The 27,955-nt window shown below is 37.3% G+C and overlaps 3 protein-coding genes across 6 annotated transcripts; 2 read left to right on the top strand and 1 right to left on the bottom strand.

Moving 5' to 3' along the window:
• Positions 1–16: 16 nt before the first annotated feature.
• On the top strand, positions 17–14,034 carry LOC132199348 (myosin light chain kinase, smooth muscle). Of its 2 annotated transcripts, none has more exons than XM_059623991.1 (8): positions 17–178; positions 2,312–2,366; positions 4,386–4,476; positions 7,009–7,212; positions 10,472–10,613; positions 10,742–10,941; positions 11,501–11,653; positions 13,533–14,034. In XM_059623991.1, exons 2-8 carry the CDS (start codon positions 2,333–2,335, stop codon positions 13,708–13,710), a joined length of 1,002 nt encoding a protein of 333 aa, XP_059479974.1. In that variant the 5' UTR covers positions 17–178; positions 2,312–2,332; the 3' UTR covers positions 13,711–14,034. The 2 variants fall into 2 exon arrangements, with proteins under 2 accessions (XP_059479974.1, XP_059479973.1); XM_059623990.1 differs by having other exon boundaries at positions 12,640–13,676.
• On the bottom strand, positions 14,023–18,107 carry LOC132199345 (nucleolar and coiled-body phosphoprotein 1-like). 3 transcript variants are annotated; one of them, XM_059623988.1, is made up of 11 exons: positions 17,849–18,107; positions 17,558–17,754; positions 17,418–17,492; positions 17,196–17,360; positions 16,842–17,138; positions 16,735–16,788; positions 16,327–16,425; positions 14,861–16,130; positions 14,664–14,807; positions 14,407–14,568; positions 14,023–14,347 (listed from the first exon to the last, which is right to left on the bottom strand). In XM_059623988.1, exons 1-11 carry the CDS (start codon positions 17,916–17,918, stop codon positions 14,259–14,261), a joined length of 2,622 nt encoding a protein of 873 aa, XP_059479971.1. In that variant the 5' UTR covers positions 17,919–18,107; the 3' UTR covers positions 14,023–14,258. The 3 variants fall into 3 exon arrangements, with proteins under 3 accessions (XP_059479971.1, XP_059479972.1, XP_059479970.1); XM_059623987.1 differs by having other exon boundaries at positions 14,024–14,347; positions 16,842–17,141; XM_059623989.1 differs by lacking the exon at positions 16,327–16,425 and having other exon boundaries at positions 16,842–17,141.
• A 121-nt stretch (positions 18,108–18,228) lies between these two features.
• LOC132199344 (RNA cytidine acetyltransferase) lies at positions 18,229–22,279 on the top strand. The gene is made up of 15 exons (XM_059623986.1): positions 18,229–18,471; positions 18,549–18,640; positions 18,728–18,899; positions 18,953–19,137; positions 19,186–19,601; positions 19,655–19,913; positions 19,974–20,252; positions 20,308–20,389; positions 20,439–20,874; positions 20,938–21,082; positions 21,131–21,342; positions 21,391–21,563; positions 21,618–21,863; positions 21,921–22,060; positions 22,120–22,279. Exons 1-15 carry the CDS (start codon positions 18,364–18,366, stop codon positions 22,214–22,216), a joined length of 3,042 nt encoding a protein of 1,013 aa, XP_059479969.1. The 5' UTR covers positions 18,229–18,363; the 3' UTR covers positions 22,217–22,279.
• The last annotated feature ends 5,676 nt before the right edge of the window (positions 22,280–27,955 follow it).

Below are 27,955 nucleotides of genomic sequence, written 5' to 3'. Positions count from 1 at the left end.
GACTGCGAGTTTTGGTCCTTCGGGAGAAGATCACTGCCAGTCACTCGCTAGTCTCAGTTGCAAATAAACTGCGATTGTGTCGCGTGGCCTGCGAAAATTAGGCGCCCGGCACCATCACCGCCTTCGAGACCTCAACACAGCCGGGGGCTGTTTCAAACTACTATTTTAACTTTGTTAGGTAAATACTTTAATTTGATATTATGTGCTTCTAAAAATTAAAAAAAAATATAATGCAGCTTTTTTCATTGTAATTTTTATGTTTGAAAAAAATACAAAGATTGAACAGTTTTATATTATTTATAATGGTATGGTTTGGAATTAAATTTTTTTGCAAAATAGAGATTGGGCATGGGTTGATTGTTTGTAATGAGAATCAAATGACACGTGGGAAGTTATTAATTTTTAATAAATCGAATTTTAAAATTAGCCATCAAATAAGTTAAATCAAGTCCGACTAATGGTCAACCAACAACCCGGTTTTTACTCTTCTTGGCACGAGAACCCCTTCAAAATATCAACTTCCTTTGTCAGCGCCTTAAAACTAATAATTTTATTGTCACGCAGAACAGAATAATTTTTAACAAATCTTGACAGTTCTGAAATATCACATTACAACTCTTTACTTTTTACATAGTCAATAATAAGTAAAATAATAATTTTCATTAAAGTTGTAGATGAGAAAAATGTTAAATATTTTAATCAATTAATTTCCTTACTTTCTTATTTATCCACTTTAATATAATTGCTGAAATGAACGATAAAAGAAATCTAAATTACATTGTTTCCTAAGATTATATCGATTATATGAAATGATATTTAATATGGAAAATAAAGGATATTTATTTATTTATTTATTTATGTGTTAATTGCTTTCAAAATATATTATAATAATATTAATCGTATAATAATTAACAAACTTAATCAAAGTAGTTTCTTAATGAAAATAATTATATGATTTTAATATGTAGTGTGCTTTTTATTACAAATGCTACGCAATACAAATTCTATGAGAAAGAATAATGTGAAGAAAAGCGTAATGATTGTTTATTTTAAGTTAGTGCTACATCCTTGGAAATAATTTGCTTGTGGACGTTTTGAAGGAACAATATTTTTGGCTCCGAGAGCAGGGCCATTGAGGCGAATGACCACTCCACAAAAATACTGAGATTTTTGGCACATTGTTTGGTTTTTGGCAAACTCTTGATTTCGCATCACGCGCCAACAACAATACAATAATAATACGTCTGTTGGTAAAAATATATTTGACATCCAGTGAATTATTATACAGAAAAACTCATGTCCCCGAGATTGAATTTATTTTATAATTTTTACATCAGCCAAAACCACCTAGGTGTCAACTTCATTGACGAAGTGCTGCTATTTTTCAGCACCAAATTTCAGACAAGTCTGTCACTGGACTTAAAAGTTTCGCCGCTGCTTTGATGATATTTTGACTTCAGCTCTCTAAATTTTTGTCCCACGCCGCTTGTTGTTTACACAGCATTTTTTTGCGCTCCAGTCGGCGCGCGGACGTCAAAATCTGCGTCACTCGGTGCACATTTGAATATGGTGCCGTGAGCGAAATTCCATCATATATTTATTTAAAACGCGTTCGTCTGCTGCGCGGGGGTGTGTCGAATGCTGCTTTTACGCTTTTTCATTCAGGATGTGGAATGGAATTATTGCTGAGAAAACATAACCCAGTGTCGAGCTCTAAATTTAGCATTGTGTGCGCTGTTGGATGGTGCGGTGACTAAACTTTAAAAGCTTTTTTATTTGGTCCGGCAATAAAACGAGAGGTTTGAAATGGAGTTTTGTAGAATTATTAACTCGCGGTTCAGCTGCTTCTAAATTTATTTCTAGAGAAAGTCGTAATATCGCATAGTTTACAATTTATGAGACATGAGAATGCGAAAGGAATTTGGTTTAAAAAAATATTGCCAATTTCTAAAATAATTGATTGAATATTGATACGCAGTGAGGACTTTTCAGAATATTTCTTAAAATTTGTTCATTTAATTAATTTATTTCTCGCATGTTAATAGTTTCAAATAAAAATCTATAGTACTTATTTTAGTACTAAACTTTTTTGAAAAAATAATATGTAAAAAAATTTGTTCCTAAAGCGATGGGTCAAATATTTTTATTATAAAAATTAAACCATTTTTATCTTAATTTTAGCATTTTTTTTTTAATTCAGGACAATTTTTTTAGAAAAATTTTTTGTTCATCAATCAATGTGCTGGAGAGTCATTTAACTCGAACTAGATTTGAAATGTCAACCGTTCACAAATGATTTATTTGATTTCAGTTGCTGGTCGGCGGCTGTAGGATGATCAAAGTGGACGAGACTGACCCAGTAGGAGGTAAATAATTAAAAGTCTATTACACTCGCATTGGCATGCTGCGAGAAACAACGCTCTCGGCTGTATTTCCAACGGAGATAGAGGCCTAGGTGTCTCTGCACTTTGCTTTTCCACACACGCGGCATAAATATGCGAACATATTATCGCGCGTTGTAGTATTTACTAATGGCAGTGGCGGAATAATGAATGTAACCGCGCCGCAAAAGGGATTGCCTCACTGCGCGCTGTTGTCTTGGCCCGCGGCCAGCCCAGCTGAATTCCTCCTGCTCTCGGGCAAAATCACTCTAAATCTCGCGCCTTTGTTTACGCTCGCTGAATTCGCTTTTTACGCGTTTCATATGCATTTGACCCGCGACAAAATCACTGAATCTTTTATTTTTTGCGCGACCCTCTTCGAGAGTGGTCGCGTGTTTGCATTTTCTATAAATATTTGCGCCAATTGGCACTGCTATCTGGATGTTGGCTGCTCTGATTAAAAAACATCTCATCGCCACCTCGGTCGGGGCAGACAGAGGCGGCGGGTAAACTGAGAAAAGCGCGGCGTGAAAAATAAATTCACACTTCGGCACGACCTGCTTTTTCATTCAGGCGATAATATGAGAAGGCGAGCGAGCGAGTGGCGCACCATATTATTTTCCGCTGTTTTTATTGCGCCGACAGCTGCACCGTGTATTAGAAAATGCCGAGAGAGATAAATTCAAACGTGAGAGGCTAAACAGTCGTAGGTTTGTCTGTCTGCATTAGTGCCTCTGGAGCTAGATCGCGATAACTTTTCACTTCAACCTGTTCATACTTCAAAGTTGCGCTCTGCATTCAGTAGGAAACGAACGGTAGCAAAATAAGTAAACGTTTGAAACAAGAAACTTGGAAATTTTTTATGTTCAGGAAATTAAATGTTGAGATGCGAATTTTATTACACTTGGTTAAATGGTTTTCCAGAAATAATTTAAAATTCATAAAATTCCAGATAAAAATTTAAAAAAAAAAAACGAAGATTATGTCAACCTTCAATTTTAAAAACAGATTTTGCTGGTTTTTTAACTACAATTCAAATAATTATATTTAGTGAGAATTTTTGAAAAAAAATCCTCCTAAATCAAAAGAACAATTTCCGTTCATAAATTTCAATTTTTGGGTGGTCTTCCCGTTTATAATAACATTTGCTCAGATTTGCAAACAGGATGTAATTTTGACTGGAGGAATCGCGATTCTCAAGAGCAATTATTAGCTTTGCGCAAAAACCCAGTGTTGATCTCACTCCTCCCACTCTCGTTTTAGCCCCAAATGAATTAGCTTGAGTGGCTAATGCTCGCCTCATTAGTATATTATGCTCTCGGGTACACAACATTAATCAGTGACGAATTTATTTTGGCGAGCCTGGCGTGAGTCACCATCGCGGCTGCTAAAATGACACGAGTCTCCTCGTCGCACCTCTAGCGCATACACGTGACCGCATTCCGCATTGACGAGCTCCCAAAACTGCACTGTACCTCATCATTACCCATGGTCACACGATTATAATCAATTAAAAAACCGTTTAAGCTTTAAGAAACTTTCAGAGTAAAGTAAGCTACATATTACGTAAAAAAAAAACAAGACAAAGGAAAATTTTTAAGGAAAATCAATTTAGCAGCAAATAGTAAAAAAAAAAAAAAATTAATAAAATAATTTTTTTAAATCCTAAATAACATTTCACATGGTATAATTTCGCTTTGAAAATTAGGAAATAAATATTTAAAATTATGCTTAACGAATGACGTTCAATATTGATTACAATTTTGAAAATCTTTTACAAACATTGACAATCTAATTTCATTATTATTATATAAACATATGATTTTTCTTCTTATCATTGATGTTTCTCAGGTCATTGCAAATCGAGTGTAGCAAAATTCAAATTTGAAACTGACCTTTGTTTAGTTGCGACACAAATATAACTAGAAATAGACTGACTTTGGAAAAATCAGCTACACAAATTGATTCGCAATTAGTTCTGATCACTTTCCCGTGTTGTTGCAGAGTTGGAGCCAAGCTTCCCCTACCGAGAGGTCATCTGCAGGCGGAATGTCGACATGAAGGAGTTCTACGATCTCGAGACTGAAGTTGGCAGGTACGATTTTGATTGGGTGGCCAAGGTCTCCAATGTCAATCGTCGACGAACATTAATTGAGAAAAGATGCTCTGGCGCCGGCCGATTTGGTTATTTATCAATCCTTGGCTCGCGATCGACGCTCTCTTTAATTGGCAAACGACTTAAGCACGGGCGAATGTAGGACGCGGATTTAATGAGGCGTGACCAAAAACAAAAGCGCCAGAAGGAACGCGATAAATAATTTCGATGCACGAAGAGGACCAGTGAAGTAATCTCGATCTAATTGGCTCCGGTGACACAAAATTTCGCAAAAATTCTGATTTGATGAGTCACAAAAAGTTTTTCGGAAATAAATTTCAGTTGCGAAACGAAAACTTGAAACTTTTGCTTTGAAAGTGATCCGCGTTGGACTCTCATTCTGCGATGTTTTTATTTCACAATCAAAAGCGGGTGACGGCGAAAGTTATTAATTATGTTCGTTACTCAGTTTTAAAGAAGAAGAAGTGTTTTGAAGTCCTTGGGTTTGATACGCGGCTCGTGGCAGGAGCATAACATTATATTATGATGAGGGAAAAGCCAGACGGGAGCAAAGGCACGGGGCCGGCGCCAAACTTTTTCACGCTTTTGAGTAACACAATTTGGCGATTATTCAAGCCGTTTGCGTGCGAAATAAAAAGAACAACGCAGATGTTCCGACCAACACGGCCGCGATTGTCTCATCTCCCTGATCTTGAGCCTCGCACAATGATTCTTTCCCTCCTACCGCTCGCGCCCGCCATCAAGGCTTTTATTTACGACCGCTTTTTTTGACCAGCGCCAGTTTTTCGGTTGCAAAACTTAATTGCATGAGAAGAACCACGACGTGCGCGTATATTATAATCTCTCTTTGTGGACAATTAGTCATTGTACAGCCCTTTCCGTTCGTCATAAAAGCACCAAAATAGTCCTTCGTGTCAACCTGAGTTGCATAATGGAGGTCAATCTAAATGAAAAACAAGGTGATTTGTTCAATCATAATTCATAATTAATTTAAATTATTATTACTCAATGCTGCTCAATAACGTTGCTTCAATAAAATATCAGAAATGATGTGATAAAAAATAATTAACTATAATCTGAGTTAATATTTTATATTAAATAAAATAATAAAACTTTATATTCTATTAAAATTAGTTTCAAAATTATGAGTAGGTAGAAAATAAAAAATTGATTTTTAAATTTAGGAATTGAAATTTTGTATAAGTTTTATATAATTTTCTAACAAAATCCCACTAAAACAAAATTATTTAAATAATAATTTTATGTACAAATATATGAAAATGTTACTTTAGAAAATTATGATTTTCAATTTTCAAATTTTCTGCATTTTTTTCGAAGAGCTCATAGATAAATCAATTGATTATTATTTCTAGAAATTTTTTGGCAATAAAGCTGCAATAAACACATATGCCTCTATAGAAAATATCAGAAGAGGAAGCGGTTTGCAAACGCGATCGGCGGCGCCGCGCTTCAGCGTGCTCAGCCGCGCCTGGGCTGAAGCCGAAAATAGCGCATCGAACGGCAGACATTCCGCTTGCTCAAAGTCATTCATGGACCTTTGCGCGTTCGAAAAACACCACTCGCAGATGATTAATCGGACTGGGGCGACCCCTGAACCCTCACCCGCAAATTGGTCAGATGCATCGCGCGCGCTCGCGACCAGATTGAGACATCTGGCCGCGCTCGAGTGTCAAATGAAAACAGTTTTATCATCAGAGAGAAATAACGCACTGCAATGAGGCGCAATTGGTTATTATTAATCTTTTGCAACATTGTTGGTTTCTGTTTCGCATCACACTCATGGAAGGTCAATTGCCTAGACTTTGAGAGAAATAAAAATTAATAAAAATGGTCATGTTTATACTAATTATGATGCGAGACACAATGAATCAAGTCTAGCACATGATGATTAAAATAAATTATTTCCATTTGATGACAATAACAAAAATAACAATGGTCGCTTATTTAAAACTAGAGTAACAACTGCTGGAGATGATTAAATGAAACAGCAAAAGATTTCTGAAGTCAAAATTATGATTTTTGATTAATCTTTAGCTGGATTTTTTCCATTGCTAGCCACTTTTGGCAAATATATTGAAACTCCAGCGCCTTCTGAAGGTCGCGAGGCAACCCGTTGCTCCTCGCCATGGCGCGGGATGCCTACATTTGAAAGTCGCAGGCGACTGGTCTAAAATTTTGAGGTCGTCCTCCCGGCCTTTATTGTTTTAAATGAGCTCATTAAAGCGTTCATTAAACTTAACCATCCGCGATGGACAACAACAAAGTCAAGTTGGCATTTTGTTGAAAGCCTTCAAAGCAAACTCTTTGACTTTCGGCAATCGAAGCGCGATTCGCCTTGGCATTTCGCGCATTGCCGCGTCCGTTTGACAGTTCGCGAGATTGAGAAAAATGAGTGTCAGAAGGTCACCGATGATTTTTATTTCCGTCGCAAAATCAATCCGTCTTCGTTTGCAGCGGTGCTTAATCAACGTCGATTTGTTTGTTTTGCAGAGGGAAATTCGGCACCGTGTACAAGTGCAAAGAAAAGGCCACTGGACTCGGCCTGGCTGCGAAATTCGTGCTGACCCCGCGCAAGGAAGACAGGCGAAATGTGGAGAGGGAGGTGGATATCATGAAGGTCCTCCAGCATCCCAGACTGATTCAGCTCTACGACGCCTTTGATAATGGAAAAACTATGTGTCTCGTTTTAGAGCTGTAAGTACTCATTTTTTAACCTGCTTAAAAATTATAAAGTACTTTAAGTAAAAATTAATTTTACATGAATTTTTTCAAAGAGTTATATAAAATTATTAAGAAGCTAAAAAAATTTGGTTATGTATCGATTTCCCAAATTTAATTCAAAATTTTAAATTCATTTGTAATTTTTTTTCTTTTCTAAAGAATAATTTGAAGTCAGCTCTCTACTCTCGAGCTGGCCAGAAACAATCAATCAGTTCCACTAAGTGAAACATAATCGTAGCAATTCGGTCGGACAAATTCTTGAAGTGAATCCAAATTTTCAAAAAAGCGGTGGCCGTTGAACCCGACCGGAATCGGCTGCAAATAATGGTCGAACAGGATTTAAGCAGGCACGCAATAAAGTGACGTCACTTTGTATGTACGAAGATGGGTTTATTTTTGGTCGGTCCAGCCAGCGCGGCTTCACTCAGCGGTCAGCAAATATTCGGCAGTCCATTTTCTGCCAGCGTTGTTCATAGCCGGAGAGAAAAAACAAAGACCACTGTCGTTTCCGCTGGCTGCTTGTTTGTTGTCCTGCCGTCGCGGGTTGGAAAATAATCCGCGATGGAATGCACATGGTGATTCGCTCCGCTGGAAAGTTGCCAGTGCTTTGGTCTGAACCGAAAACCGCCGCTTTTTCTCAACAGGTTTCCTTTGCACTGGAATTCCGGCCTTTTTTAAGCGTATTATTTTGAGCCTGCAGCCAAAAGGAATTCCTTTCGTCCAGTTTCGCTTCATTTATCAAACTTTGAACTTTTTAATAAGGAAAAAAATAAACTGCAAATATTAAAAGTGCATTCTAAAAATATGTCTTGTGTTTCTTTGCCTGTGGTGAAAAATGTTGATGAAGAGCAAGAGAAAAGAAATTACTGAGAAGCACTTGGCTGACGCAGAATAAGTGGTTTACAACTTGAAAATTAATTGGACATTCAAAGCGACTCTCTGTGAAAAGTGGGTCTTTGCGCCGCAAATTCTGTCACTCTCGTAAGCGACGACTAATTCGTCCCACTTGTCCAGCGGCCGACGAGCGTGTTTTTATTTAGCGCCGGAGATGCGGCGCCGCTTGGCTGAGAAACGCATTTTTTCCCAAAATACTTTCCATTTGTCAAATTTGATAGATTTTGCGACATTTCAAAGGAATTCAAGTAAATTTATGTTTTTCTATTTCGGTTGAATGTTTTCAAATATAAGCCCTGATAAATTATTTCTATTGAACTAGCTATATAGGTCACTATTTTTTTTTATCCATCATGTTTGTCAATATTGTTTTCACGATTTTTGTAAATAATTTAGGTATAAAAGTCATAATTTAAATTAATAAAACACCTGAGTGAGAGCATTAAATAGGCACTCGAGCGCATCGTCAAGAAAATAGCCAAGCGTACTACAAAGTATGCAATGCATGGCAGATAAAACAAATAAAGACGCTCATTGTTCAACAAGCGTTTCAATTTCACTCAACCGGTACATATTCGCGTAAGCATCTCGCTTTTGCTGCTTGGACATTGAAGTTTGAACAGCGCCGATGAAGAGAATGGGACGCGAGAGGCGAGGCAAAGTGAAGGCCGACGGCCAAAATCACTCGCGAGAGAACACAGGGGTGTTTATTTTGGGGCCGAGTAGCCAAAGTCAGAGTCAGATGGCGATGCGCTTGGTCAAACGTGCGCACCACTCGGCTGTTTATCTCGCCCGTTTTGCAATCGACGCATTTTATTTTCGCCTCGAATCATCTGTAGAGAGAGAGACAAAGCCAGTGCGAACAAGGCAAACAAGTGCGACGTTCTTGCACTTTGTTTTGAAAGTCTATTCTCTACTATTTTAAAATGCTGAATAATTATATCAAAAATTCTTTCTTATTGTTAGTTCAATGGTTAGAGGTATTTTAAATTTGATCAATTTTTGTTTGCTCAATTACATTCAGTCTCTCTCCAATATTTTTTGAAATTATTTAGATTTAATTGAAGAGAATAATAGTAATAAAATGAACGTAAATAATGAAAAAATATTATTTTACTATTCTTTCACCTGGATGATAAAGATTGATTTTTTATTTAATTATTAGCGTAATTGTTTATAATTTATCAATTATTTTGGAACATGGAAGAACCTGGGAGATGAATAAATTGTAATTTATTATTTGTTTAGAATGTTTTGAATGGCGATTGTTTGAAAAACTATTATTTCGATCATTGTTTTAAAATTTGGTTGAACAAAGAACTGGTAGTGTGAAAGTTTCTAGGATCTAAAACAAAACTATTAGCGGCTAATTCTGTCCTCGAGGGCCAATTACGAGAGCCTCAGGCCATCTGCTGTCAAGGTCCTGCGGCCGAATTTTCACATTTATTAGAATCGCAGGCCTCTGTTATAAGTGTATAGTGGGTGGCGACGACAGCGCAGGGGAGAAAGGCGGCGGGCCGGCGGCAGTTTACTTACTCATCTTGGCATTGGCCTTGTTGTTTATTTAAAATCCGGGCGAAAGAGTTATTTTTCGCGACTTGAACGACTTTGCTCCAGAGCGAGAAATATGTTCTGTTTTTGCGCGTGAAGAGCAATTTGCGCGTACGTCTGCGAGAGCGAAATAATGTTTGGCCAGCAAAATGAAACGGGTCGACGTGTGTGATTTAATGATTTCGGGGGTAATTTTGGTCAGACGAGCAGAAATGTGTAATATTTCTTACGAAATGAGACGACTGGCGAAATTAAACCGCGCGTGCCTGGCAATTGCAATAATATGCGCCCACTAATGGCCTGCATTAATGGACCAATGTGCTAATTATTTCACACTCTCTGCATTATTTCTTCTGGCCTTTCAACCCACGCCGGGGAAACGGAAAGTTGCACATGTTGAAACTCGACAAGGCGCAGTTGTTGTTTACAAGAATTAAATAATGGCAATTGTCAGCACTTTGAGCAGACCGAGAGCATGTTTATTTCATTTCACTTTCATGACACTTGGAAATTTCCAACAAAATTGACAGAACTGTCACGACTGAAGCATAAACAAGTGGCGGAAATGACAGCAATAAAAAGTGGAATGAAAATTCACCACTATTATATTGTGTGACATTTCTTTAATTAAACACGATGTGAACAACATGAACTTAATTGTTTGCGTTGCCAGTGTAAAAAAATTCTTCAGAAATGTACTAATTTAAAATTTGAAATAATTTAAAACTTCTTTAAACAAACATAATATTTTTTATACAACTATTTTACTTTGGCTTTTTTGTTTCAGAATCACTGGTGGCGAATTGTTTGAGCGAGTCATCGACGACGACTTTGTACTGACGGAAAAAGCGTGTGCGGTGTTCATGAGACAAATATGCGAGGGCGTCGAATTCGTCCACAAACAAAACATTCTACACCTCGACATGAAGGTTAGCACTGCTAAATTCGCACTCTCGCCAAATTAACTCGCGATCTAGTCGAATAATCTCTCGTCGCATGCTTGGAGCCAAATGCTCGGCAAACCATTAACCTCATTACGTGCATGTATTGCTTTCAGCCGGAGAACATTTTGTGTCTGACGAGGACGGGGAACAGAATCAAAATCATCGACTTCGGTCTGGCGCGGAAGTTCGACCCGGAAAAAAAGCTGCAGGTTTTGTTTGGCACGCCCGAATTCGTCGCCCCCGAAGTAGTGAATTTCGACAAAATTGGCTTCGGCACGGACATGTGGTCTGTGGGAGTCATTTGCTATGTGCTGTAAGTACATTTTTTGCACTTGTTCGTTAATTTTATATTATTATCTTGAATTAATATAATTATGGTTGTTTGAGCAACAAGCTGTCCAGAGTTATTAGCAATAAATTTATAACTTGCTCTGTGTCTAGCCACAATTATTGCAATATTTCGTGGTGCCAAAAATTTTGCAATTTGCTCTGCTATTTTTGGTTGAATTGTTTTAATGATTAACATTATTAATAGTTGAGCTTACATTTTTGTTTTTAAATAAAACACTCACTAATTGTAAATGTAAGCAAAAAAGGAAATCAAGTTATGAGATGCAACTTTTAATTGTATATGTGTTAATAAATTATAAAATTTAATTTGTTTGAACGAACTATTTTTGCACCTAGAAGATTCTGGTCTGATAGATAAATTTGGCAAATTGATTCGTTTGCCAATTAACAGTAGGATCCGTAAATAATTGTTCCGTTTCAGCCTATCCTAATGATTTATCTTAAGCAAGTGGCATTTTAATTAAAGTGCCTTAAGTTTTCGCAGTAATGAAGATCATTTATCAATCTATTCCCATGCGCAGGCTGTCTGGACTGTCGCCATTCATGGGCGAGACTGATATCGAAACCATGGCCAACGTTACCATTGCCAACTACGACTTCGACGACGAGGCGTTCAACGAGATTTCCTCTGAGGCCAAAGACTTCATTCAGAAACTCCTTGTCAAGGACCAAAGGTATGCGAATATATTTGGTATACACTATTAAAAAAAAAAAAAAAATTAAGACGTCCGCATGGATGAGGCACTACTTCTTTATATAGATGCAATCTCTGAGCTGGAAGGCTTTTAATTAGACAGCAGTAAAAATGAATCCGTATCTTCTTCTATTTTTGAAGTCGGATTTTTAGTGATTTTGTCGTAGACAGAAGATGGACAAAAGCCCACGCATGATTTTGCTGATGCTTTTTAACCCTCTCTGCCAATTTTGAAAACTATACGCAGAGAGCACTTTTTGTTACACTGGTTTTGTTTTGTCCATTTACTTTATAAATTTTTGAAAAAAAAAAAAAAATTAACTCGCATAATAAATTTGAAAAAAAAAATTAAGGTAACAAAATAAATCTCACGCAAGAAATTTAAATTCAATGCTAATAAACAATAATGAATTTGCATTTGCACATTATTGAAAACAAGATAGATAGATCGATTGATTTTTTTTATAAATTTTACTACTAACAGCTTAGCACATTAATGGCAAATGCTTCATGTAGAGATAGAGACGTCTACATAGAATATTGCCTCATCCATTCATGGATCATTATTAACTCTGAAATGTTGATACACAAAATCTTTACTCAAATATAGCTCTCATTAAATAATTCTATTTTGTAACTTTTCTAAAATTGAATATATTGGGGGAACAATATAAATTTAAGGTTTAAGAACACGATATTTTAATTAATTCTAAAAATAAATGATTTTCTTTCATTTGAAATTAAATAGAAAATAATAAAAATAATCTTTTTGAGAATAAAAATTTACAAATAAAAAAAATATGACAATTTGACAGTTACTGAACCTGATAAAAGTATTTTCAATCAGGTTTTCTGAAGTTATTTGAAGAGAGAGCATTATTTGAGTTCTCAGAACACACAGCATGTACAAATCGCTTCTCATTTTTCTTGTCTCTAACCTGGGCTGTTTGTCTGTCCGGTGAGCAGCGCCCGTTTGACAGCGTCTGAGTGTCTGAAGCATCCGTGGTTGCGGAGGCGGTCGCCACCGGCCAATAACGCCGCCACCACCATCAAAATCCCCCCGCCCGTGGTGGTGGAGGAGCCACCCTCACCACCCCCTCTCGAGGTCACCAAGGACAACCTCCGCGGCTTCGTTGAGCGGTGGGGCGAACACCCCAACAGCCCCTACGTGTTTGACCCCACGTGTCACTCCATCTCGTTGTCCAACTGCGCCGGCATGGTCGGACAGTCCGCCCACTCAATGCGTGCGGGTTCGCCGTCGCCACATAGCTCACTTCCCAGCTCGCCAGACTCCGTGCTCGAGTTCGGTGAAGAATTCACGCACTACAGTTTCCAGGACGCACCCACCGTCGTCCACAGCCGCTTCCTGGACAAGATCATTTCGGAAAGACGCGCATCTGACAGTTGCTGTCTGGCGTCCCGGTTGTCCAGACAGCCAACCACAAATCTCGCCGATGAAATAAAACGCCTGTCTGACAGGCTATGTCGGTTGATAGCTCACGATTTGGCCAACAATAACAATAGTGCCAGTGGGCCCAAATTCCGTTTGTCGGAAATTAGTCGGGACGTTCCGAGAGCCAAACCGGACAGTCCGTTGCGTTCTCTTAGCTCTTCGTCGAGTCAGTCGGCGCCATCGTCACCAACCAGACTGTCGCCCGAACCGCAGGGGGTTGAAAACAGAAAGAGCATGCGATGGGGCCAGATTGAGATCAACATCGACAACCACAGCATCCGCAACATTCGGACAATTTTCGAGTCTTCCAGCTCAGAGTGCAAGAGTAGCAAAAAAGTTTTAGCCACAAATCAAAAGCAGTCGGTGCCTCTTAAGTCCCTCTGATTTTCGCGTTTCAATTTTCCAGTGCGCGCATGACCGCGGCCGAGTCACTGGAGCACACGTTCCTCCGCCACCCGGTTGCTGACGGGGCACTCCAGCTCAGCAAGCGCAAGCTGAAGCGCTACGTGATCAAGAAGCGATGGGCCAAAGCGGTCAACATGATAGTCGCCTTGCAACGCATGGGCGCAAAACTCGACCTGTGACCTCCTCTCGAGTGCTCTTGACTGTGCCAAAAGACAGGACTTCTTCCTTCTTATCATTGATGTAAATAAAAGTAACTCTTGATTTTGGAATTTCACTTCTAAGTAAGTCCCTGCTGACAAATAGTTATTTGTTTCTTTTCTATAAATAAATTTGCCTTCGCAGCATTTTTGCTTATTCCATATTGGACTATTTTCAGGCAAAGCGCAAAATAAGAAATACCTAATTGAAATTTTGAAACCCTTTGGTGATACTGTAAATTTTTTAAATGATTAAATTTTATGTGTAAAAATGTAAATTGTCAATAAATAATAGTATTTAAAAACATTATGTTTTTATTCTCAAAATTTGTCACCTTTTTAAACACATAGGCATTTATAACTTGTCCACAGATTTACAAAGTCTCCGCAAGTATGCAGTGTGTGCATAACATTTAGTAGTTCATACAAAATGCAACTGATATAGAAAAATGTCGAATAAATCTAGCTGTCCTTTGGACAACTGATAGAAAATTAAAATTCAAATATTACGTGCCAGAAGAACTTTTTACCTAAAAGAAGTGCTGGTCGCCTTTGAAGCCCTTGGGAATGGAGTGACCCTGAGCCTTCAACTTTGCCTGCAGTTTCTTTGACTTGTTGACTGGAGAATTTTAAAGCTTACTAATTAGAACTTGATTGCAACAGATATTTATAATTTACCATCAATTTTAGTATTCTTGCCAATGCTAAACTGCTGTTTCCATTTTCTTGCTTCCTTGGCACTGACGAATCCTCTCATTGAGGACTCATCGAGAGGCACCAGACCAAAGTTGGTGGGACCTTCTACTTCCAGAGGGATGAAATCCTCAGAAAACTTAGTTTCTGAAAATAATTTGAATTATTTGCATTACATAAATTTTTGGAAAGTTTTATGAACAATAAATTATGATTCAAATACATCAATAAGGTCATCTTACTTTTAGGCTTCACTTGCTCCTCTTCATGTACTTTGTATTTGTTCTTTTTCTTCTTTTTGGTTTTCTTCTTGCTTTCTCCCAACTTGTCTAAAGTTTCCAGCTCCTCCAAAATACTGTCAGGAATTTTCTTTTGTGCAGCCCACTCTGCATGCAAGTATAACATTTAAGATTTTTTCTCGAACAATTGAACAACATACCTGTCTCATTTTCTTCTACTTTCTTCTCCTCCTCTTTTTTCTGCAACTCGTCTTGTATCTTTCCCTCCCTTGCCAATTTGTCTCTCTTCTTCTTCTTCTTTGCCTTAAGGACAATTTCTTCTTCACCTAGCTCTCCTGCTTTGGCAGCCTTTGATTCTAGTTTCCTTTTTTCCTTTCTCTTCTTATTCTTTTCTTTTTTGGCCAATTTAATAAGCTGAATAGCTTCAATTTCTTTCTGAATCAATTGCTCAACAGATATCTTAGACGTCTGGACGCTGACCTCTTCAGGTGCGTCTTCTGAATCATCACTTTCATGTCCTTTTGACTCCTGCACTTTGATAGGTTTTTCATTTTCCTTAACATCCATCAGCATCACATTATCTTCATCTTTTTCTACTTCTTTCTTACTTTTAGCTTTCCTTTTCTTAGGACTTCCACATTCATCTACTTCTTGTGGTTTAGTATCTGCAGCTACATCAACCTCCATGATGGAATCAGACCTCTCCTCCTCTTCACCTTCCATTAGTTCAGCATCACCAACAATGCTCTTCTTTTCTTTGCGCCTTTTCTTCGGAGATTTGCTTGGAGAGGTAAATTTCTCTGCTTCAATGCGTTTTTCAGGAGATTTTACAGGTACTCCTTTGCCAAAAACCTCATCACTCTTTTGACCCTTCTTAAGAGACTTGCTTGGCGAGGAAGGTTCTTGAATTTTGGTTTCAGCATTTTTCCTAGGAGAGTCTACTTCAATGTCTTCCACTTTCTGTTTTATTCTCTTCAACTTGGTTGGAGAGGAAGGGTTTTCTCTTTCTTCCAAAGTTGACTCGTCGGGCAACTTTACAGGCGATTCCCTTCCATGTTTCTTTTCTTTCTGCACTGACGTCTTCACTTTGCCCAACTTGGATTCATCAAAGCTTTCCGACTCATCAGTATCTGTTACACTCCAGTTAAACATGGCTTTCTGCTGCTTTTGTTTCCTTTCAGTGCTCGACAGTAGCTTCTTCTCAGAAATAGGTGATGCTTTGGTGAGGCTAAGTCTCATTGGGCTCGCAACAGCTCCACCTCTTTTAATCTTGATATTGGCCACCCTCTGGTCTTCTGTTCCAACGACAGCATTGATTTCCATAGATATTATCTTCAGACTGTTGTCCATCAAGTTTTTCAAATAATTTTTCTTGGCTGCAGAACTGGGAGTCAAAGATTTGCTTCTTCTTTTTTTGAGCTGCCTTGGTGTATTCTGTCTTGTTTCGCAACTAGAGGAACTTTCTGGTATCTGTAATCAGACAATTAAAAAAATTAACTGTGTTTACAAAAGTATTTATTACAATAAATACTTTTAGAATAGATAAAAAAGGTAACCTAAAGCCTGATTTGTATGTCAATGGTATTTGAAAATTAAATTAATAAATTAACCTAAAGCCAGCCCATTCAATAAAAATAATGTGTAAGTGGTTTAAAGAACATCATACCTTAATTTTCTCTAACATTACCCTTGGGCATGATGAGCTGAGCTTTTCATCATCTTTCATGTCTTCAACATATTGATCGAAACTTTGATCACTTCCCTCCTTGAAAAAAAAACAGATCCAGATTGAACAAAATATGATTCAAATTTTAAGAAGTCCCATGTGCAATTAAAAGTGACTTGAACATCAAGCAAAATAGGAAAACAGTTGCAAATTAAGAGCATATCCCTCACAATGCTAGATGGCAACTGAATTCTCATGCATTTTATTACACGCTTTATACTCTCAACTTCAAGCTCGTTTAATGCACTGATGCACTTTTTTGTAAATATGAAAGAAATTTGATATCATTAAACTATTTTAAGTTTGAGAGGATTAAATATGCTTGACATTGGATAAAAAATTGCTTACCTCATCAGCACTTTCAGGGACAAGTGTTTTATTTTGAGACCCTCCAGCATTGTCCTGTTGATTTAAAAATAATAAATTATATAACTTGATTTTTATTTTTAACTTACATCGGAACAATAGTAGTCTGCTCCACCATCATTTAAATCCCAATCCTTCTCTACTGTGCATTCATCAGAAGCTGTGTCATCAGCTCCTTTCTCTTGGTGCTTTTCCTGGCTTAATACAGCAAGACCACTGCTAAGGAGGTCATCTTCTTCTTCTTCCTGACTTTCCTCATTTTCCACATTTGTGTTGATGTCTTCTGTTGTTAAACTACCAAGATAACCTTTTTCATTCAGAGTCCTAGCATTTTCTTCAGCAGGATCATCTGCAGAGCCTTTTTCCAATTCTATGTCATCATTAACCTGCTTCATATGCGAAAAAATATTGATGAAAATGCAATGAATTCAAATTTAACTAACCATTAAATTGGGGACATCCTTATCCTCTCCATCTGTTGGTTTAGAACTCTCGTCCTTGGGCTCATCAGCATTTTCTGTGCTTATCAATTCTTTACACAATATTAAAGCATTATTTGGTGACATCATTAGCATTGGCTCTTGGCTCGATGGCAGAGGCTCGGCCAACTACTCAGGATTTTTTCTACTTGTAAAAATATGCCATTTTTATTTTAAATTATTTACCAAAGATTGCTGGGACATGACATCCTGCTTCTGAGCATCCTCTTCTTCATCATCTTCAGTTTCAATGTCTGTATCCTAAAAAAATGTACGAAGGTTACTTTTTCAAACATTCTTCTTTTCCACTTGAAAGACTAAGGCACCTTGGAATTTGTTTGCTTAGATGGTTTCTTGGTACTGGTCTTAAACTTTTTCTTAGCGCTTAACAACTGATCAGTAAGCTTTAAAACACTTTCATCAATTTTGACCCTTGATCTGGTAGCAAAGGCTGGGCTCTGCGGGGCTGGTGATGCTGCAATGGTCTTCAGCGGAGTCTGCACTACGTGTATTGTGACGTTTGCTGGAAAAAATGAAGCACAAGATAAATAATTAAAAAATGTGTCCCATTATGTGATCATATCAGGCTATTGGAAAAAAATCAACAGAAAACTCACGCTTAAAGTCAAGATCAAGATTGCGGTTGGATTTCCTAGAAGCTCGAGATCTTGTCGGTGTTTCACTCATTTTGAAACTTTGAAAGCCACTTAAATTCAATTTATTTTATATCTTCATTTAGCTCTTTGATGCTATGCTTAAAATTATTGTAAGCACGGCGAAACTTAAGGAATATACTGAAAAATGTGAAATTAATATTCACAAAAACAAACAACCCGCAAGCCGACGGCGGAGCACATGGTTGAAATCAAAAAGGCGGTAGATTTGCGATTAATCGTAATTTAGAAACTAACCGGTTGTTCTTTCCTCAAAAAGCTCAGGTTTTTCTCCGGTTCTTTGAAAAATCTACATATTACCGGTTATTTTTTGCCGGTATTGAGTAAACCACGTGGGACGAACGAGAAGGAAACAAAAACAAAAAGGACCTGAGAAGGCTTGTTACCGCATCCATACAATTTTCATTAAATTTTTCCGTTTTGAAAGCTTTCCGGAGTGAAATTTCTGAGCTCCAAAAATGGTTCGTAAAAAGATTGACAACAGAATTCGACTTCTGATTGAAAATGGAGTCAAACTTGGGCACAGAACAATGTTCGCCATCGTCGGCGACAAGGGCCGTGACCAGGTATGTATTATCATCTCATCGCATCACCCATTCACCCAATTTTTTTTAATTATCTGACTTAAAAAATAAATCTTCAGGTCGTTATTCTCCATCACATGCTGTCCAAAGCAGCGATCAAAGCGAGGCCGAGTGTTTTGTGGTGCTACAAAAAAGAGTTGGGATTCAGCAGGTTGGTTGGAAAATTTTAAAGCAAATGTTTTCGTTATTATTAAAATACATAAATGACATACATACAATAAATTTTATTCTATTGCAGCAACCGAAAGAAAAGAATGAAGCAGCTCCAAAAGAAAATCAAAACTGGAAAACTGAATGTTAACGAGGACGACCCTTTTGAGCTTTTTATATCATCAACAGACATCAGATATTGTTATTACTCTGAAACGCACAAAATCTTAGGCCAGACTTATGGAATGTGCATTTTACAAGTAATATTTATTTTTCTATTTCAAATAAGAAATTAAAATAAAAAATATTCAAGGACTTCGAAGCACTTACGCCAAATCTGCTGGCACGAACGGTAGAGACGGTTGAAGGTGGTGGCCTGGTCATTCTACTTTTGAAAAGTGTCGAATCATTGCGACAGCTTTACACTATGTCCATGGACGTTCACGAGCGATTCCGTACAGAGGCTCACCAAGATGTGGTTTGCCGATTTAACGAAAGGTTTGATTATTTTCAAATTATAACGGATATTTGACTGTAACATTTTAGATTTTTGCTCTCTCTTTCTTCAAATAAGAGGTGCTTAGTTGTTGATGACCAACTCTCAGTTCTGCCACTGTCCTCACACGTCCTGAATCTAGAACCTGTGGGAGAAGTTCCCATTCCCGAAAGCGAGAATGAATTGCTGACCCTGAAAGAAAGTCTACAAGACACTCAACCTGTAGGAGCGCTGGCCAACATTTGCCAAACCCTAGACCAAGCCAGTGCTCTTTTAAAATTCATCGAAGCAATTTCGGAAAAGTCGCTCAGGTCAACTGTGTCCTTGACCGCAGCAAGAGGTCGGGGAAAGTCCGCAGCCCTCGGGCTTGCAATCGCTGGCGCTGTTGGTTTTGGCTATTCTAACATTTTTGTGACAAGTCCCAGCCCTGAAAACTTGAAGACACTCTTTGAATTTGTTTTCAAAGGTAATTTTGGAATATTTGAATTATTATAATTTTTTAACTTATTTTTTTTGCAGGACTGGATGCTTTAGAGTATCAGGAGCACTTGGATTATGATTTGGTCCAGTCTTCAAACCCCGAGTTTAACAAAGCTGTAGTGCGAGTCAATATTTTCCGAGACCACAGACAAACCATCCAATACATTCATCCCACGGATGCCCAAAAACTCGGCCAAGCTGAGCTTTTGGTCATTGACGAAGCAGCTGCAATTCCACTGCCCTATGTCAAAAGCTTGTTAGGGCCATACCTAGTATTCCTTTCGTCTACCATCAATGGGTTTGTTTTTCAAAACTCCTTAAATTTAAATGCCTTATAATTTTTTTTCTCAAATTTTAGGTATGAAGGGACTGGACGGTCATTGTCTCTGAAACTTATAAAACAGCTTCGAGTGCAGGCAGCACCGATCGGAGAAAACATGAACAAGCAAAAATCCACTAGTGCTGCTACAGGAAGAGTTCTTCAGGAGGTGGTCTTGAACGAATCAATTCGCTACAAGCCAGGAGATGAAGTGGAAAAGTGGCTCACAGAAGTTCTCTGCCTTGATGTGACATCCATTGCTCCGGTGATGTCAGGTTGCCCACCACCTGAGAATTGCGAACTTTACTATATCAACAGGTATTGTGTAGAATGATTTTATGGTTTTGTTTTTATTAAATTTCTGCCCAAATAGGGACACCCTCTTCTGCTACCACAAAGCATCTGAAGCTTTCCTGCACAGGATCATGGCACTCTACGTTGCCTCTCATTACAAGGTAAATTTTTGTTAATAATGAAATCCAAATAATCACAATTATTCCGCAGAATACACCAAATGACCTCCAAATGTTGTCTGATGCGCCTGCTCATCACTTGTTCTGTTTGCTTGGACCAGTCGACCCTAACCAAAAGAAGCTACCTGAAGTTCTGGTCGTGGTTCAGGTTTGCCTCGAAGGTGTCATTTCCAAAGAGACAATTGCTAGTGGTCTCCAGAGAGGGAAAAAGGCGGCTGGTGACTTGATCCCTTGGACTGTTGCCCAGCAATACCAAGATAAGGAATTCCCTAATTTGAGTGGCGCTCGTATTGTGCGAATCGCCACTAATCCAGACTACCAGGGAATGGGCTACGGGACTCGAGCTCTTGAAATTTTGAAGCAGTACTACAATATGAAGATTCCAAGTATTGATGAAGAGAGCAGACCTATTTGCGCAATTGAAGCCGTTGAATCCGAAAGTGTGGGACTCCTTGATGAAGTTATTGGTATTTTCTATTTTTATTAAAAAAATTTATGTTCCGTTAATTTTAATTTCGAATAAATATTAGAACCACGTAAAAGTCTTCCCCCGCTTCTGCTGAAACTGAGTGAAAGGCCTCCTGAGCGTCTTGACTACATTGGTGTGTCATTTGGCTTGACTGAGGAGCTTTTGAAGTTTTGGAAAAAGAGCCAGTTTGTGCCTGTGTATCTCAGGTAGTCACTCCAAGCAAATGTTGGAACCATTATTAATTATTTCAACAGGCAAACTCCAAATGAGCTTACTGGAGAACATTCTTGCATTATGCTTCATGTGATGGAGGAAGAAAATAGCCAGGGGTTGTCCTGGCTAAAAGAATTCTGGACAGATTTCCGGCGCCGTTTCATTTCCCTTTTGGGATATCAATTCCGAACATTCACCCCTTCCTTTGCTCTTAGCGTCCTCCAAAATAAGTTGTGGAAAGATGACCACAGAAGTAAGTAATTCAAACTTTTATCTGGCCTTAACTAACAATTAAAAATAGATCTTTCCTCTTCCGAGATGGACGTCCACTTGACACAGTACGACATGAAAAGGCTGGAGATGTATTGTAATAACATGGTAGATTATCACCTCATTATGGACTTGATGCCAACATTGTCCCGACTTTACTTTCAAAAATGGCTTGGAGATACACACCTCTCTGCTGTTCAAGCTGTAAAATTTATTTGCCTTTCCTATAAAGATTGTTTTTATACGGTTCATGTTTAGGCAATTTTACTTGGAGTTGGCCTTCAGCATAGAACAGTTGACGACATTTCCGGTGAACTTGATGTGCCATCTTCCCAGCTGCTTGGTCTCTTCAATCGAACCATTAGGAAGTTATTGACATACCTCAGGGGTATTGTCGAACAGTCTGCCGAGGCTCAGTTGATGCCTGTTCCAGTCAGAAGTGATGAAAAATCAATGAGACCAGTAGAAAAGACGCTTGAAAATGAATTGGACGAAGTGGCTAAGGTGATTAAATATTTTACTTATTAAATTCTTAAAATTAAATTGGACTTTTGTTTAAAGGATCTCAAAGCTAAGCAGATGAAGCAGCTTGAGGCTCTGAAGAAAGAAAATCTTGCCCAATACGCCATTAAAGGCTCTGAACAGGAGTGGGATAAAGCCCTGACAGGATCAGTCACCAAGAGCATGATCACAGTCAAAAGGTGAGATAAAGAAAAATTCTGGTTTTGCTGTAATTTTTCATTGATTGATGCATTTTTAGTGGACAAAAACGGATCAACGATGAATCTGGATCCATCCTTGAAAAGGCAGTAGAACTTTCATACAAGAAGAAGAAGAAGAAATTTGTCAAAAAATAAGGCCCCCATCAAAATAGATGAGTACAATATTTGTCTTTAAATAAAAACTTCATTTTCTGGTTAATTTAATATCGAAGTATAATTTGAAATCAACATTAGTCACTTCTTCTATTTTTACCCATGAACTGGGCAGGGTTCCATTAATACAATTTCATTAACCTTAAAATTATTCATTATAAAAATGTGGTTTGAATTTAAATTGGCAGATATTTGCATTTCATATTATATATTATACAAAGTTAGTACAAGAAATTTGAGAATTTCCCATAAGATAACATAAACAGCATGTCAATTTCCTCCAGTATTTATTAGGTCGGACTTTTAATTACTTTGAATCTTTTGCATTAAAAGAATTTAATGAATCATTCCAATTATTTAATTTAATTCATTTCTTAGTTTACGATCAGTAAACGGCGAGACTAGTGTAGACTTTATTTTAACAATCGCATGCTTTTTATCATGCATAACGCATAACTGATAAAATGCTGGCCATATACAGGATATATGGCTTTATCAAAGTTGCTACCGAAAGAGTGTAAAGCATTTCCCCTAAGGAGCAGTTTGCAGGAGATTTTTTTTTAAGAAATATGCTACAATTTGATAACTAAAGAAAATCTCGCTCAGATCTTTCCTAGTAAATTTCAAATATACTTGGTTTCAGAGTTTTTTTACTGACTTTATTATCTCGTTAAACTTAATTTTAAACACAGTAAAAGGAAATTTTTGAAACAGATTTTTAATATTTAATTGGAGATAACTTAGAATATTAAAAAAATATTAATATCCCTTCATATTTTTTTAATTATTCTTTGAAATGTTTAAGAATATAATATTAAAAAAAAAAAATCATAAAACTAAACTTTTTCTTATTTGATCCTGAACGTCTTCGAGAGTACCCATTTCTTCAATTGAGTTTTATTTCAATCAATTATATGGTAACTATTTTGTGCAATAGAAGAACCAACATGCAACTATAGAAAAGTATCAAAATTAAAAAAAAATGATAAAATAATTTATTTACTCTTAAACCAAAAGAAACTATTTTTTAGAGGCAGGTGGCTGTTCTTCTGTTTATTTCCAAGACGATCCTGTGCTTTTCCTTTAGTTTGCACATGGTTAACTTCCGTGAGAGTAAAATCTGCAAGCTGCAGTTTAAGCTTTTCGTTGCAGCAGCCGCGTGTGCCGCGAAAACAAAACAATCGGCAATCTCAACACCTTTTGTTTTTGTCTGCGCGATTTCCTCGAATTGTGCGGTTTGGCGGGCACCTGTTGCAGCGCCCCTTGCCAGGTTTTTGCACCCGAAAAATTAGCATGGCACCTTTGCGGCGGCCCCTTGCGAGAACAATGCCGCACACCTTGCAATAATTAGGGGACAGCAGGTGGCGGGGCGGCAACGGAGCGTGACCAGATTCTGAGACGATCGTCTCCGTATTATCTCTCGCGCGCAGGTGAGAGAAAGAGCTGCGGTTCATCTCGAACAACAATGACGCAATGAATGACGTGTTCGCGGCATGACTCACCGCTGCTTTTTTCTGGCGGGCCATAAACGTTCTCTGACGCCAAGTGACGTCACTGGTGCCCACCCAGCCCAATTTCTCTCTGCCGGTCGCGCGATGCATATTATTTTATTTTCGGGTCAAGGCGCGCCGAAATATTATGCAGCTTGGATGCATTTCGGATTTTGGAAATGTCGCGGTCACGGGTTTTGCAAGGGTCCTTTGGGCTCTTGTTATTTTCAAGTGCAACCGATCCGAATAAACAAGAGTCAAAATACCGTGCGGCTGGCCTTGAAAGCGAACTTGCTCCTGGCACGTAGATGCAACCTCCGAATTGATAGGCGCACCTTTTTTTCGCTGGCCTTATAGTTTCAAACGTACCTAATTATTTAAAATGCCTATTGAATTAAAGCACATCAAATCTTTCGTATAAAAATATAAATTAATGAAGTTCAATCACTGTAAAGGAAGATATTTTCTTCAGTTTTCTGCTGGCTATGAAATTTATATTAAAATTTAAAATATGATTGGAAAATAATAATTTCTTAATATTAATTTCAATCAAACGTCAAATGATCAAAGTATCAAAACCTGTGGTTAACCATATAAGTGGTTTCCGGGAAACACTTATCAATTCTGGAATAAAGAGTTGATTTTTTTTTGTCCAAAAATGTATTATCAGACAATCAATGCGCATTGTGAGTAACAGTGTAAATTGGTGCTCTGGATTTTCCATGTTTTCTGTTTAAAGCGATAAATAAAAGAAACAATATTCAATATCTTACAGTAAATTTAAATAAAAAATTTATGTTTACAACAATTCGCGGTGACTGTTGAGTTATGATAATTATGGGTCTCTGGTTTCAGTTCTGGCTCTCTGAGTACAGGACCGGAACTGAAAGCATGCGTTTTATTAAATTCAAAGAAAGCTAGGATTTGAATTAAAAATTTTCATAGATTTTGCTATAACGGAAAATTAAAAATATTTTATCAGAACATCACTCAACCTCTTTAAATTTTAGGTGCGGACCAATATAATTTCAGCGGCTCAAATTTGAAAGTTGAAATCGACCATAATAATTAATAAATAAGTTTAATTTCTATCAAAAGGTAAAAATTGTTCTGCTCCTATTTACTTTTAACTTTACAAAATTGGCATCCTCTGCACTTAAAGCTACAAGTAAAGCAGCTACCTTACCACAAGGGGACAAGGTCAGCAGTCCGCGGCTTTCTCATTTTATCGCACTTTTTGGTTTGGCGCAATCAAAACTTTTCTGCGGTTTCAATTTAAAATTCATTGTACTGAGTAATTTACTATCAATCTTATATAATCTACTTGTAATAAGGCCAACCATTTACCCTACTAAATGCGACACAAGTTTTGCCATGTAAATCATTTAATTTTTCACACTATAGTGTTAATAATCAAGACGCTGCTCAGTTTTGCTACTCTTTTGAAGATTACGTTCGTTTTGAACATATTTCCACCATGGGGTGGGAAGCCTTCATGAAAAACAGGGTGGGCACGTGTATATGTCATTGAGGGTGGTCTGCGCGATTAGCCTGTAGAACGTCTTAACGCAGCCACTTTTCTCACACTATGCCAGAGGGCAATAAATAATCCGCTTATCGCAGACACGAATTGGCTACACATGGTCATTTGAATAGTGCGTTTGGCGTGGTGTGTTTTTGCTGATTGAGATAAACACACTTGGAACGCAGATTGCAGCTTTTGTAGTTGGACGGGGGGAAACCATGGGACTTTTCAAGTCATGCTTGAACTCGCGACAAAACAGCCCCCGTATCACTAAACTTCCGCGCGTAGAGATTAAAGAAATGTTCCACGTGCCTGCGGAAAACTATAAATCACAACAGATGTTGAGAGTTTTATATATATACTGAACAATCTAACACTTACATTGTTGCCGTTTGATTGCTAAATGTTTGCTTAGTTTGCTAACAAAATACCATTAATCTCTTTCAATTAGGCGCACAAACCTTGCTTCTCAATTAACTATACAGACAAGCATGGCAAGTTGGGGAGTTGGAACTATGAATGCTTAGAAAAAAAAATACCGTTACTCATCTCCTCTTCTTAAAAGGGAGAAAAATAAGAGAAAAAATCGATCCTTATATAAATAACATAATACTCATGCCGGATTTTTTTTTATCAAGTTACAAGTTGCCTTTCAAAACAAGCCGCATTGTGTATTTTTATTTTGTCTGGAATTTCGTAGGGAATGCAATATTTATAATAATATTATATTAGTATCGCACAACCACAAGATAATAAATATTTTATCAAAACATGATATTAAATAAAACAAGATAAATTAAATTCATTATTCAACTGGGGCCGCACTGGGGGAAAAAATTTTTATTTTATGAAGTTTTGACGGAGTGCGTTTCCACAGGGTTTTAAATGAAGCACCTAGAAAATAATTTCCCTCTTAATAATATACTTCTCCAACTTCAATTTTTTTATTTAATTTAGCGAAATGCATTATGTTTGGGTATTAGATAGAGTATTTATTGAACACAACTAGGTGTACAACGGGTGTCTAAAGCTAATTTGTCTTCCTAAAATTAATTTTACAATTAAGCTTGTTTCGATAATTATTACAAAGTACAAAATTAGTTAATTTTGATTTTTGCAGCCTCTCTTAGGCTTAGTTTTCGTTCATTACATTCAAGAATATGATATTGTGAACATTTCTTACCGCAGTGCTTGCATTCACAATCTATTGTCGCTTGAGAATGAAAATTTTTATTCTTACAAAATAAATAGTGGTACCCGTGACAGGCAAATCTCGTAAACACTTGGCGATCACTGAACATTGCACATTGCCAATTTTTATTCTTCATAGTTTCTGTCTCGTAGAACTCATCACATATCTCAAGTTTGTTTAAATATTTAGACACACAAAATTTCTGGAATGCTTCAGTTTCAGTTAGAGAATATTTTACCTGTAAGTCCGATACAAAGAGATCAGTGTCAACTAATTCATACACAAATCTAGATCTAATATACTTGGACAGTCCTAAAACTCTTTTTAAATATCTTGTTTTGACTTTTTCAAGATTTTCAAAATCAGTCTTTGTTAGGAAAGGCCATATTTCTTCAATGCCGTAGGACGCAATTGGGGAAATTTTTAGATCAAATAGCTTGTGTGCTGTTTCAATGGATAATTGTTTTAGTTCTCGTATATTATAAGTGGCCAGCAATGCAGCTCTTGTTCTTTTTTCAATGTGCTTTCCAAAAGAGATTCCTGATGGTTGAAAAGTAACTCCTAAATATGTAAACTCAGCAACTCTCTCTATTTCAATTCCACCTAAATCTAGGCGGTCACTTAATGCATATTTTCCTAGACCCTTATTTCTAAATTTCATGAATTTGCACTTTTCCAAGTTAAGTTTCAAACTGCGTTTTAACAAAAATTCTTTCATTCTGGCTAAAGCAATTTTCAAGTCACTTAATTTTTCTGAGGTTAAAACAATATCATCTGCATAATAAATGGCTTTCACGTTTGGCAAATCTCGTAGAATATTATTTATATCAGCTAAAGAGTAATTGAACAGAAATGGGGACGTGCATCCCCCCTGTCTTACCCCATTTGATTGTGTAATAAGTTTTGATACTGTTACTCCATCTACTATTCTCAAGAAATTTAAGTCTAAGTTGTGAGCTAAATAATTTAACTCCGTGAACGTTAGCTTCTTGCTTTCTATTAACTTCTTAAAAATAAACGCCCTATCTATTGAGTCAAAAGCTTTACTTACATCCAAAAATAAGGCATATAAGGGTGATTTCTTCTTATAAACTGTCTCTTGAATGTTATTAACTAAGGACTTAATTGCCTGTAAAGTGGATTTTCCTTTCACAAAACCATATTGATTGCCTGGAATCTCGTGAATCAAAGATGAGTAGATACGTGCATGCAGTACACGATCTAACAGATTGTAAAAAGCCGAACTAATACATATTCCTCTATATGAATTTGTATTTTCCGCGTCCCCTTTTCCCTTATACAAGAGTTTTAGATTTGACTGCCTCCATTCCTCTGGACATGTTCCTAGCTCCAAGCATTTGGTGAAAAATTGCGTTATTTCGGGGAGTAAGGATTCAACAAGTAGTTTAATATTTTCATTCTTCACTTTGTCAGGTCCAGGGGATTTCCCGTTTTTCATTTTCTTTAATGCTAACAAAACTTCTTCTTCCATAATAGGTGAAAAATTTATATCA

This window comes from Neocloeon triangulifer, unplaced genomic scaffold, assembly GCF_031216515.1.
Source record: "Neocloeon triangulifer isolate White Clay Creek 2 clone unplaced genomic scaffold, ASM3121651v1 ptg000014l, whole genome shotgun sequence".
NCBI classification, from domain to species: Eukaryota; Metazoa; Arthropoda; class Insecta; order Ephemeroptera; family Baetidae; genus Neocloeon; species Neocloeon triangulifer.
The sequence above is the reverse complement of the archived record's forward strand: the minus strand, read 5'-3'. Positions and strand labels throughout refer to the sequence as shown.

Bases quoted from the DNA above. Each gene is read 5' to 3' on its own strand.
- LOC132199348 (XM_059623990.1), top strand. From the start codon at position 2,333: ATGATCAAAGTGGACGAGACTGACCCAGTAGGAG. The intron at 10,614-10,741 runs GTTAGCACTGCT...TATTGCTTTCAG, and splicing joins TTCTACACCTCGACATGAAG to CCGGAGAACATTTTGTGTCT. The intron at 11,654-12,639 runs GTATGCGAATAT...TCCGGTGAGCAG, and splicing joins CTCCTTGTCAAGGACCAAAG to CGCCCGTTTGACAGCGTCTG.
- LOC132199345 (XM_059623987.1), bottom strand. From the start codon at position 17,918: ATGAGTGAAACACCGACAAGATCTCGAGCTTCTAGGAAATCCAACCGC. The intron at 17,755-17,848 runs GTGAGTTTTCTG...CATTTTTTCCAG, and splicing joins TCTTGATCTTGACTTTAAGC to CAAACGTCACAATACACGTA. The intron at 17,493-17,557 runs GTGCCTTAGTCT...ACATTTTTTTAG, and splicing joins CTAAGCAAACAAATTCCAAG to GATACAGACATTGAAACTGA.
- LOC132199344 (XM_059623986.1), top strand. From the start codon at position 18,364: ATGGTTCGTAAAAAGATTGACAACAGAATTCGACTTCTGATTGAAAAT. The intron at 19,602-19,654 runs GTAATTTTGGAA...TTTTTTTTGCAG, and splicing joins CTTTGAATTTGTTTTCAAAG to GACTGGATGCTTTAGAGTAT. The intron at 21,083-21,130 runs GTAGTCACTCCA...TTATTTCAACAG, and splicing joins TTTGTGCCTGTGTATCTCAG to GCAAACTCCAAATGAGCTTA.